This window comes from Furipterus horrens, unplaced genomic scaffold, assembly GCF_987537825.1.
Source record: "Furipterus horrens unplaced genomic scaffold, mFurHor1.1.pri manual_scaffold_12, whole genome shotgun sequence".
NCBI classification, from domain to species: Eukaryota; Metazoa; Chordata; class Mammalia; order Chiroptera; family Furipteridae; genus Furipterus; species Furipterus horrens.
In genome coordinates this window covers 74,809,048-74,821,546 of record NW_028327182.1, presented here as the reverse complement: position 1 = coordinate 74,821,546, position 12,499 = coordinate 74,809,048, and the positions used below count along the sequence as shown (strand labels likewise).

Below are 12,499 nucleotides of genomic sequence, written 5' to 3'. Positions count from 1 at the left end.
TGTTGTTACTCATCTCTTCAACACCCTGCTCAAATATAACCTCCTCTACAATGACTCCCCTAACATTCCTAGACAGATGCCTTCCTGTTCCTTCTCACTGCATCTTATGCAAATCTCTATGGTAACATTATACCATAAACTTAAGAGTTAAGGATCTGGGGTCAGACTGCCTGGGTTCAAATATGGATTTTAAAACTTAACTATATAACTCTAGGTAAGATACTCCTTCTAAGACTTTAATTTCTTGATCTGCAAAATGGGAGCAAATAATAACAAGGTTATATTTAAAAGTAACAAATTGATACTGCAATATATAATGCTGAATATAATACCTGGAACACAGTAAGAGAGTACCTATTACTAATTACATGGCTTTAATTATTTGTTTATAAATGTCTCCACAACTGGAAGGCAGAGACATATTTTCTATTTATCTATGTATTTCCAGTACCTGCCCCTAAGATAGCTAACAGAAGCTCACATTTATCTAGCACTCACTACACCAATGACACTCTTAAGCATCTTGCAAATAGCAACTTATTTAATCATTCCAACAAACCTATTAAAGAACTTGTTCAACCAAGGTCACTCAGCAAAATAGGATTTGAACAGTCCATTTCCAGTACCTAGGCCTTTAACCACTCTACTAAAATTCTCAATTGTACTGAATTGTTAAATAAATATATTTAAAAACTAAACAGCTTTTAATATGTTTTATAATTATGAGTAAATGCCTAAGACATTGAGTCCCTCACTCTCCATCCCTAAGGAGAAATCACTCCAACAATAACAACAAAAAAAGCAGTTTTGAGAACAACTTATATTCCTGGCATGTCAAAACTAATGTCCTCTGACTAGCATTCAAAACTCACCAATATCCAGTTATATGCTAGTAATTCAACACATTTCTTACCATTTTCTAACAAATGTTCCACTTCATTTCGTCTCTCAGATTAAACAACCGACAGTTCTCCTTTTGCATGGTGCCACATTAACTGAAACTTACATATACCAGAACTGGGATCAAATCTCAGTCACCACAGAAATGTATAAAGCATGGGCACCAATGCAATGTGCACATTTCCATTAATATAGTGCATGCAAAGTAAGGGCTGCCTGTGTCATAACACCTTTATGGGCAGCTATTGTGTTTTCTACATCTCCACAGTGTGACTTGCACAAGGTAGGCCCTCAAATATTTGTTAATCTGACAGACCAATAATCACAATGTCTTTTGTATTTATAGTATTTATTTCTCAAAGCTGAAGTTAATTTACTCCACATGGTAAGTCCTCTTTCTCTCCATTTACCTAAATTCTAACCATCCTTTGAGCCTGCTTCTTCTGTGAAATCTCAGATCACACCAATTCTTACTTATTCTTAATATGCTGTGAACATGTGGAACAGTCTGTATCACTTAATGCAGCAACAAATTCCATAAATTGGTATACTATATGCCACTGCTTTCTGTTTATCTTCCTATGTACCTTTCCCTATTTGCATTCAGTATACACCGTATAATTTTGGTGCCCCCATAACATTTTTTTGACAGGGTAATGCTGGGTGTTAATGTGATTAAACACAAAGGATTTGAAGTCACACAGGCCTGTGTTCTAACTCCACCAGAAAAGTCACTGAACTAAAAGTCAGTTTCCTCATATATAAAATGGGGCTAATAATCTTTACCTCAGAGGGTTAAGAATTATTGAACCTAGGTTCCTGCACTTCTAATAACTATTCAATTCTTATGGAAAAAAGAAAATTATTTTAATACCCCAGATTTTTTAAATGCTGTAACAATCAAATCCTTCAAAATTAAAAAACATTAAAATTAACTGTGGACATAAAATGTGATATTTGGTAATATTTCATGTAAAAATCATTCTACATATTTTAAGAAGGCTGTTGAGCTCCAATGGAATGAACTGAATACAAATGCTTCTTTCTGGTAGTGGAACTTTTAAGAAAAATCATTTCCTCCAAGCTCCTAAGATCTTTGTTAAAATAAAATTCCAGAACAGAAGGCTACACTAGTAATTTTTTATGCCTATATTCTTCTTTTCAGAGGTGGCTCTTTTTTTTTATAAGTGTTCCTTATATAGTTAATAATGGAACAAAATACCAGGCAAACTATATCCTTATTTCCCCTGAAATTTAAAAAAATAAAAAAATAAAAGCCAAATAATGAATGACCTTTTTTTGATAAAAGTCTTGCTAAGCATTTCAAAAACTCTTCAATTAGAAATACACCACATAACTGTAATTGAAAAACAAAAAACAAAACAAAAAAAAGAAATACACATAAAATTTCATTACTCAAGATAGTCATTATGCACAAATATTTGGATTTCCTTTCATGAGTTTCCTACTAAATTGTAAACCCTGTTTTACTCATATAGTCCCTATACCTGGCATAGTTTCTAGAACAAAGTAGGCATTCAATAAATGATGGGTTGTTGTTTGGGCAGATTCCGAATATTAACTCCTTTACCATTTATCTCTTAATGGTATGACTGTAAGACTGCCTAAGACTCTAATGAAATCTTGCTGCAAAATCTTTGGAAAAGGTTGAAGCAGTTTCTACTAGGCTATCAAAAATGACTGTTCATTATCTTTACGAATGCTTTCATTATTCAAAGCATCCTCTAATCTAATCAATAGTAGCTTTCCCATTAGCTTCAACCCACATAATTACATTTAAGTCAGAGAACCAGGGAATCATTCTTGATGACTTCTTGCTCCTTCAAATTACACAGAATCTATCACCAAGTTCCGCTAATTCCATTTCTAAAACATATTCTAAATCCACCTACCTCATTCCCATTTCCACTGCCACCCCTCTAGTTGTTGGTTTTCTTCACCTGGACCTTTAAAAAGCCTCAAAGTTGGTTTCCTTGCTTCCACTCTTACCTAATTCTAATCCATTCTTAATATGGTGGCCAAGGAAAAACAATTTATAATGCAAATCTGATCCTGCTATTTCCTTGCTAAGTTTTTCAGTGTTTTCCCACTACAATTAATAATAAACACCCAAGTCCTAACTTACAGAAGGAAAATAATTTTACAGAGAAGAAACATAGCAGAATATTCCCAGGTCCGATGGATAAATTGTTATTACTGCTTTACCTACAATATAATTAATCCTCTGTTTCTCATCCATAAACAAATTATTTGATTGTCCAATCCGAAGAGCCAATTTTACCTGTAGTGCTTGTTCTTGGATATCACGAAATAATTCCATGTCTTTCTCAGTCATGATTTCCTGGCTCCCAAAAAGCCGTTCCTCACTTTCTTGTTTGCCATCCCAGGCATCCTGATTGTCTGCACATAAAGAAAGGGCTCACATATTATTAATACTACCCTTAGTTTAATATATTACTTAGAAAAAAATCTCACAAGTCTTTATTTCGGTTAGAAGGCCTCGATATTATTTATATTATTTTATGTAACAAAGGAGAGGACAGCATTAAATTAACTGCTAAAAAGATACTAATAAATAAAGAATATACAAGGTATACATATTATATCAGCCTTATAATTAAAACCTTGAATTGTCTTCTTAAAAATATTACATAACTAAATTTAAACTTCATTAAAAGAGATTAGATTTTACTGTATTATAATATTGGGTTGGCCAAAAAGTTCGTTTGGTTTTCCCATAAGATGGCTCTAGTGCTGCTTAGTCGTCTTTAACTTCATTTGACTATTTTATTAGGTTGTACTGTGACAGCTGTCATATCAGTGTGCATTAAAAAAAAAAAACACCTTATCAAAATTGGTGAATTTTTGCACAGCTATTTTAATATTGAAGATGGAAGAAAATATGCAATATTTTTGGCATATTATTTTCAAGAAAGGTAAAAACGCAACTGAAACAAAAAAAAGATTTATTCAGTGTATAGAGAAGGTGCTGTGACTGATCGAATATATCAAAAGTGGTTTGTGAAGCTTCGTGCTGGAGATTTCTTGCTGGAAGATGCTCCACAGTCAGGTAGACCAGTTGAAGTTGATAGCAATCAAATTGAGACATTAATTGAGAACAACCAACTTTATACCATGCAGGAGATAGCAGATGAAGTCAAAATATCCAAATCAATAAAGCTATTGGTAAAAATGAAAAATGTCTTTTGTTTTATGGAAAAAAAACCACACGAACTTTTTGGCCAACCCAATACATACAAAAGCATAACAGGAGAAGATCTAAGAAGTATAAAATTTACTTTAAAATAGTTATGAATATAATACTTTTAGAATAAGTTTAATATAACATTCAAATGTTTTTTCATTCCTTGTACTATAGAAAGTTTTTTTAAGACATAATTTTCATCACCTGAGAGGAAAACAGGAGTATTTGCTCATTTTAAACTTCTCAATGATCCTGTGATCATCATAAGACCAATATATTCTTATCTCAGCAAAAAGATAACCTTTGAAATAGCCACCTTAACTGATACCAAGCAGTACCAACTCCCTTCACATTCAGGGTGCCTTTTATTAAAGTACCAACTCCACAAACCTGAGGATCACAGATGATAATCCTCTGGGTAAGTATAATAAATTATAATAGTCCACTAAACAATACATCTTCCTGAAATGGACAAAGAAATTAGTGAAAGGAGTATTGAGTGATTACATAGATCATTATCCTTTGCATTTGAAGATGATGCTACTGATAGTGTCATCAGCAATTTCTTCTCTGAGTATGGCTGAAAAGACCAATTAGTGAGGTAGTCCTCATATCAACTGCATATATAGGCTGTTATTCATTTAGTATAAGAAAAAGGCCAAGGACTCACTGTTCACAGTATTTCCAAAATGAAAAATGCACAGATGTAATCTAAAGATCCTATGTGACTTTAATGCCCCCTAGTGCATGACATAGATAGATGCAGGTACAGATCTACTAGAGCATTCAGTAGTAGTAGTATTATCAGATGGTGCAAGCCTGTTCCTTAAAACTCTAAAACTCGTAAAAGAAAATGACAGCAAATTAAAGCAAAAGCTCACACTAATGCCTAAAGCTCAATATTGGTTCTCCATATACTTTATACATTTGCTCTAGTAATTTCTCTTTCTAAAACTTTCCAGAAGATTCTTCTAGTAATCCATCTACAATGAAATGGTTAATTCAAAAATGCCTTTCATTAAGATCTGCTTTATGAGATTCTTTCCATCTAAGTTCCACCTAAATGGCTTGTATGTCTTCTTAGATAAACATGCTCAAACTAGAGCTTATTTACAGTCTCAGGGGCTGATAAAGACATGAAAAGTACTTAAATGCTTAAGGGAGTAATTAGTTGATTGCCACTCTGGTGAAAAGCTGATCAATAAAGGGGGACCTGACAATGATAATTTTCTCTTCTGCTCTGAACCAACCACCCATTTATATAAGAATAAGGAAACAGTGAATACAATCACCAATGCGACTTTCAGGGGAAGAAAAGAGAAGTGAAGAAATTCTCTTACAGTGTATGAGACAAGAGGCTTGTGTTTCAAAAAAAGTCCATTCTCATTCTTCTACCTTCCTCAGAGCCATTTCTACTGTCTTCACAGGGTTATGTTCTCTAAACTCAAAGCACTCAAGCAGTAAAGCTAGTTTAAGTTTTAATTATCTGAGCGGCTCATCAAAATGTTCTCCTCTGGCTTGAATCACCTGCTATACTATATAAGTATTCTCCACAGATGTTTTCTACTTGGAGTAGGGAATTTAGCCTACTACATAAGCAAATGGTCTGAAGCTACAGTTCTCTCTCTTTCTCCTTCACCCACCACAACCCAATATAACCTACTCTTTTTTTAAAAAATCAAAACTATATTTGCCAAGATTTGAAGTAGAAAAATCAATGATCTTTTGTTCGAATATATTTTATTCTTTCTCTTACGCTTAAGTCAACAGCATTTTATCTACACTTACTCTTTCCAATTTCTTTCTGTGGGTAAAATAAGCATAATGATGCTCATCACATGATTTACTTTGAAATTTACAAAGTGTAAAGTTATCCTTGATTCAAGATTATAGCCCAAATTTCTGTAGGCAAATTCTTGGTGGTTCTATCAAATAAGCACCTTTTTTTGTCTAAGAGCTCCTACTTGTCCACTCTGCAACTTCATGTCTATGTAGTTATCACCTTATCATCATTAAATTTGTATGTTTAATACATCCTTATATTTCAGAACCAATAATCAAATATAAATCTATTCCAGATAACTGGTGTTATTTCAAATAATACACTTTTGGAATATTTTTTGTTTCTAAGTGAACAAATTTTTACCTGTGGGCCAATCTGACGTGCTTGTTTTTCTGTTGCCCTTTTTCCTGATTCTATATTGCTCAGAGTAGTCTACCACTTCCCCTCGTGGTTTCCGCCCATCAGGGGAAGGGGTAAAAAATTTGGTAAGGCCATCAATGAGCCCTTTGGTTTTCTTGTTGAATTTCAAGGAAACACTGCTATCGCTGCAGAAGTCCAAGCCATCTATTCGCTCTAAATATCCTTCTTCTGATGATGACGCTGATTGGCTGGAGAGAGTGATTTTACGTTTCCGACCCCTTCCAGGGCCAGTTCGAACTTTGCTGAAGGGACCTTTTGATCTAAAGAATCAAATAGGGAAAAGGTAACTATTAAAAAGCAATCTGTATAAGATTTCTATTTAATATGTAACATATAATTAGTAAATAACATATAGCTTTATTTTAAAAATCTGTATTGTTTAGAATATTTCATAAACTATAAATATTATATAAACGAGAAGTAATATTATTTAAAAATTATTTCCAAGAAGCCTAGTTATTTTATAGTGAAACGAATCCCAGGCCAGCAGTCAGAAGGCATGTTTGAGTCATAATTCTGCCACTTACTAGCTGTACATCTTGGACAAATCACATTCTCTCTAAATATCAATCTTCACCTGTAAAATGAGAGTTGGACCAGAGAACAAGTAAGATCCTTCCAGGTATAAAGTCCTATGATCTCTGCACCAACTTAGACTTATATTTAACTTTAAACACAAGAATGGGTTACTCTCTGAAAGTGAGGAATCAAAAGATCACTTTATAGAAAAATTAAAGCTTGATTTAAGATTTAAAATATAAACTACAATGCTGGTTCTGTATACTTCAATCTGCTGTTGCCCATTCATTTAAGATATATCACCTTCAAGATAGTCTTAAATGTAGAAAAGACTGGTAAAAATTTTTAGAGTAAAGAGAGATTTACAGGACTAAAGATATTTTACATATCATCAAAAGTGAATTACCTTAGAGACACCTAAAAAACAAACAGGTAGAATTAGCTACGTAATCCTGCCCCATCTCCTCCAAACATAGACCAGTTTCCCATTCCATAAGGGGTAATTATATCCTGATTTCTGCTAATAGATCAAAAACTTGCATTATTTTACCTAGGACATAAAAATGACATATAGCTATGACCTCAATAGTAGAAACTATCCAGTCATGTGTACACCTAATAGAAATAAACTAGTGAGACTAATATCAGGACAGAAATGTGTGAAGTGCTATAGTAACACAATTTTTTATTTCTTGCTTTTTTATGTAAGGCAATAGTTAGGAGGCAGGCATCGTTGCCAGACTACTTGGGTTTTAATTCCCCAGCTCAACATTTTACTATAAACTCGTGCAAGTTAATTTCTCTATGCTGTGGTTTCCACCTTTAAAAAATAAGAGTAACAACTGTCCCTACTTCATTGGGTTGCTGGGAGAATTAAATGATTTAACACGACATGAAAAGCAGTTAGAAAGTGCCTTGGCACTTTATTAAGGGATTAATCAATGTTAGCCATTATTATTACATAAAAGTGCCAGTTATAACCATTGAAATGTTTTTCATAAAGCAAGCAAGGGAATCCTACACTATAGAGCAGGCCCTATTCTTTTCTCCCCTCACCTTGCCACAAGTACAACTTACACCGTGTTTTGTTTCTTTAACCTGTTTTTTGGACGTCCTATTGGATTAGCATAGCGTCGTTTTATCTGTGCTGCCTTCTTCTGTAGAAGTTTTCGTCCTTTTTTCCTAGGTCGACATATTTGACATATCCACATGCCTATAAAGAAAGAACATTCCACATAAAAGCACAATAGATACAAATACACTGAAAGAGTTCAGATTCTCCAAGCCAAAAGTTCTTAACCTCTTTCAGGTCAAAAACTCTCATCTGAAAATCTGATGAAAGTCCCCCAGAAAAATAAACATGAAAACATATACGTACAAAGTTCAACAAAAAACTGAAAGAGATTCACAAATATATGAAGCCCACACATGGCTGAGATCTACAGATCCTCAGTTAAAAATCCCTGCTCTTTCTAGCACCCAGATACTAGTTTCTAATTACCATTAGACAAGAAGCCAGGATTCCATAGAGTAATGGCTGGAGCAGGGAAAATACAAGATAACAGAGAATATCTTGTGATGCCAGAAAATCAAGAAGTACTCAAAAGATGATGAAGGCATATCAAAAGCATATAGAAACCAATTTGAATGAGTCCCCAATAGTCAAATCTGGGTCAACACTGAACAAAAAAAGAAATAATCATAGAAATGAGTTAAAACTCACCAAATAAAATAAATGTGGTGAATCCATAATGATATAAAATAAATAAATAAATGGGAGAAAGGAATAGTTTTTTCCCCACAGAATTTCAATTAATAAATGTAGAAGGAATGATGAAAATAGAAGAATCATCATTATCAAACATCAAAGCAAAAATTGGTGCAAGAAACTGATGATTGCTAAAGTTGGTGGGCAAAGCAGAGAAAAAGTAACTTTAAGGTTTCTCCACTGTAATCAAGTGATCAAAGTTAACATTACTAGTAATGAGACATACCAGTATAATACATCCCTGTTACAACGCACTGACAAGGGCACATCATTACTTCTGTGGTACTCTTGTTAAATTTCATGATGTCAATCTCATCATGGTAAAGCAAGAGATAAACTCAAATGGAAGGACTTTCTACAAACTAACCAACCAGTACGTACTCTTCAAAAGTGTCAAGGTCAGGAAAGACAAAGTCTGAGTAGGAAAGGGGGTATTTATCTTTCAATGCTTATAAATTAAAGACTTTTCAAAAGGTAACAATCAATAACGTGGCATAAAAGGGACTCAAGATCCTAAAGTGGAAAACCTTGGCTATATCTAAGGTTGAGTCCTTTTCCATCAACAGAAAAACTTTTCCCAAACAGACATCAAAGATCCTATAAACATCTTAAGAAACCTATAAATCATAAAACCAGAGATAAAAATGAAATCTGTGATAAGACAAAGCAGAAGACACTAGCTGCATTTAAAAAAAAACAAAACTGTAAGTGTATGATAAGATGGAAGTCCAAACAACAGGCAACTATCCTAACAGGACTCAAAGAACAGAGTAACATTAAGCTGTACTCTTATGATTTGGGCCCTTATTTGTTCGCAAATTATTTCTAAAAAAAAAAGAAAATAAAATTGTAGTAGTAAGTTTTGAATAAACCAGAGACTAATAGCTCTAGATCCTTCAAGTGATGAGTCATGATAAAATCAATATGACCTAATACAATTTCATTTCTTCCTTTAACGAAAAAGATATTTCAAAATTTACATAAGGCAACTATTTTGTCCTCTGGCTACAGGACTGGCAAATATTTATAAATGAACCACTTCATCATACATGGGTGCTTAAATATTGAAAAGAAAGGAAAAGTAATAATAAATCCATATCACACAAGTATGTCAGGATGCCTAAACAGAAAGACTGTCCCCACCATTACAGTGACAGCTTTCTTCCTGCTTTTACAACCCCAAATAAAAAGATGCAAATCACTCTTTCATTTTCACAAAATAGATAAAAAGTGCTTTCACTAACATGACCCTCTACATTGCCAGTCTGATTTCAGAAAGTATTTTTCACCTTTTGGCATCCGGGTGAGTGGTGGATCACAACACTCCATGTGAAAACCTCGGTCACAGGAATCACAAAAGAGCATGTTATCCTAAAAAAGAGAAAGGGCAGTTCTGCTTAATCTTAAGAAACAGAAACCTATTAGAATCATGACTTCATAAAACTTAGGAAGCTTCAACAATCTCAGAAAGGAGATGAGTTATTATAATAGTAAAAGTTTCCTTAATTTGTATTAACTGAGTAAATGGACAGTCTGAGTTAGCAAACACTTTTGAGTTTTACTTCATCTGATCTTTAATAAGAACTAGTTTAATTACTTTTAAGTTTATCCAATCATCAGATATAAGCTAACTTTAGTCTGTTTTAATAATAAAAAAGGACAATTTGTAATTAATACACTAATGGACTAGTCCTAAATGAATGCCTCCACATTACTTAAACAATTTCGGAGTATTATTTTAAAATAGCTTGGTCTCTCTGCAAATTTATAATTAAAGTGCTTTAGAAACTACCTAGAAATAATTCATCTCAATGAGCAAGTATACTGAACTAATAATATGTAATTTAAAGAGGGTACTGTTCTAAACTTCACTGATAAAGTGACTAAAAAATAACCAACCATACTCAGAGGAAAATACCCGTTGTACGTTCTATGTCTACATGAAATATTCACGTTGGCGGGTAGAGACACTCACTGCATTTTTGCCTTGATCTCGACAGGAGCTGCAGGTTTTACACTCGATGCACTGCCACCGTAAGGCCTTCACTCTAACCGTCAGTTCGGGAGAAAACTTTAAACAGGATGGGTGACCTAAGAAGAGAGAAAAATTCACAAAGGAAATAACCAATCATTTTTTAATTGTATTAAAGGAATAATGTAGAATGTCAGTATCTTAAATCAAAACATATATCAAAGAAAAAAAGGGATGCTCTTGGAAGCTTGCCATATACTTCTCATTAGAACTTTTATTCCAATTCAGTTTTATTAACACTAAATAGAATTTAGTACACACCCCACAAATTAGATTATTAAGAAGATGACAAATTCTAAATTTTTATTGAGCCTGCATTAAAGCATCATGTGTACACACATGCTTATGTTTATGAATACATAACACACCATTTCTAAATGAATATACGAAAACTTTACAATTATATATAACATGAGAGGATATGGAGCTACAAACATTTTGAAGAAGGATTTTATATTTCATTTTATACCCTTTTGTACTCTCAATTTTTTTAACAGTAACGTGTTACTTTTATCACTAAAAATAAACATAATAAAAATCCCATAATTTAAAGTGAGTTTGTTGCTCATAGTTTAAGGCACTCAAGCTAAAACTGTAACAGAAAAACAAATTTCCTCTTCTAAGAGTCAGTATCAGTTTGATTCTCAAAAATTTAGAGTAGAGTCCTGGCAGGCTCAGTTGGTTGGACAGAAAGGTCACTGGTTTGACTTCGTCAGGGCAAGTGCAGGAGGCAGATGATCCATCCATCCATCCATCTCTCTCTCTCTCTCTCTCTCTCTCTCTCTCTTCTCTCCTTCCTTCCTTCCTTCCTTTCTCTTTCTCTCTCTCTTTCCTTTCTTCTTTTCTTCTCTTTCTCTCTTTCTTTCTTTCTTTCTCTCTCTCTTTCTCTTTTCCCCACCCCCCACATCCCCAACCCTCTAAAATAAATAATTTTAAAAAAATTCAGAGTAGCCAATTTGCCCTCAATTCTAAAAAGATTTGTCTCTTTCCTCTAAAATTTGGTAGTGGTGGTGGTGGTTGTGGTTGTTACTATTATTATGATGAGAAAAAGAACTAGTTAAATTATTTTCTCTCCTCTCTTCTCTATTCCTAAATTATAGCCTCTTATATGAGGTGGTAAGAAGTGTATCATCAAAATATCACTAACATTATAGGAAAATGAGAGAAGAGGTATAAAAATCTCATTATCCTAGAATAGCCATTTTCATATTTTCCTTTTCCTTTTAAAACTAGCTAAAAGGACTTTCATGGTTTTAATTAAAAGGACTTTCATGGTTTTAATTACCCATAAAAGTTAGAACACTGAAATAAATTACTTCATGTTTATAGTCTTTCTTTCTTTTAAATTAACACCTTATGATAAATTCCTGAAAGTGGGGTTGGTAACAAATGAAATCAATATTTTTATAGCTTGAGAGGTAAAAATAACACTGCCAAAACACGTTCCAAACCCTAGAATATATCCAGTGCCACCAGCAAAGTACAAATGTTTTACCACAATTTCATCAGCTCTAGGTTTGGACTCTCTTATAATTCAAGTTTTATTATTATAATAGCTATGAATTGACACTTCACTGCTGCTTCGGTGTATATTCCTATTATTTGGGTAAAATATTTTTTATATGCTCAACTATTAAACCTCATATAAGCTGCGTGTTCATAGGCTCTGTCCCTTGGACTTTATGCTTAGAAATGTAAACATATTCTTTATACTTTATAGCTTTTGAGTCTTTGCCATATTTAATGTAATTATTTTCCCCAAACAATTCTTGCTTTTCAAAAAAATTTTGGATAGTTTAGTTCCCAATTTGAAAAAAATATCAAATCTCATATTTTTGACTATGTCTCCTG

The 12,499-nt window shown here is 33.3% G+C and overlaps 1 protein-coding gene across 3 annotated transcripts in view; it reads right to left on the bottom strand.

Annotated features, from left to right (window-relative positions):
* Window positions 1-12,499, bottom strand: part of KAT6A (lysine acetyltransferase 6A) — a 112,469-nt gene that overhangs the window by 41,558 nt on the left and 58,412 nt on the right. For all 3 annotated transcript variants that reach the window (XM_090258846.1, XM_090258848.1, XM_090258847.1), the window contains 5 exons: window positions 10,592-10,707; window positions 9,906-9,987; window positions 7,926-8,061; window positions 6,273-6,589; window positions 3,203-3,321 (listed from right to left, as the gene is read on the bottom strand). In XM_090258846.1, the coding sequence (XP_090114972.1) occupies window positions 3,203-3,321; window positions 6,273-6,589; window positions 7,926-8,061; window positions 9,906-9,987; window positions 10,592-10,707 (770 nt within the window). The remainder of the gene's footprint in view (window positions 1-3,202; window positions 3,322-6,272; window positions 6,590-7,925; window positions 8,062-9,905; window positions 9,988-10,591; window positions 10,708-12,499) is intronic.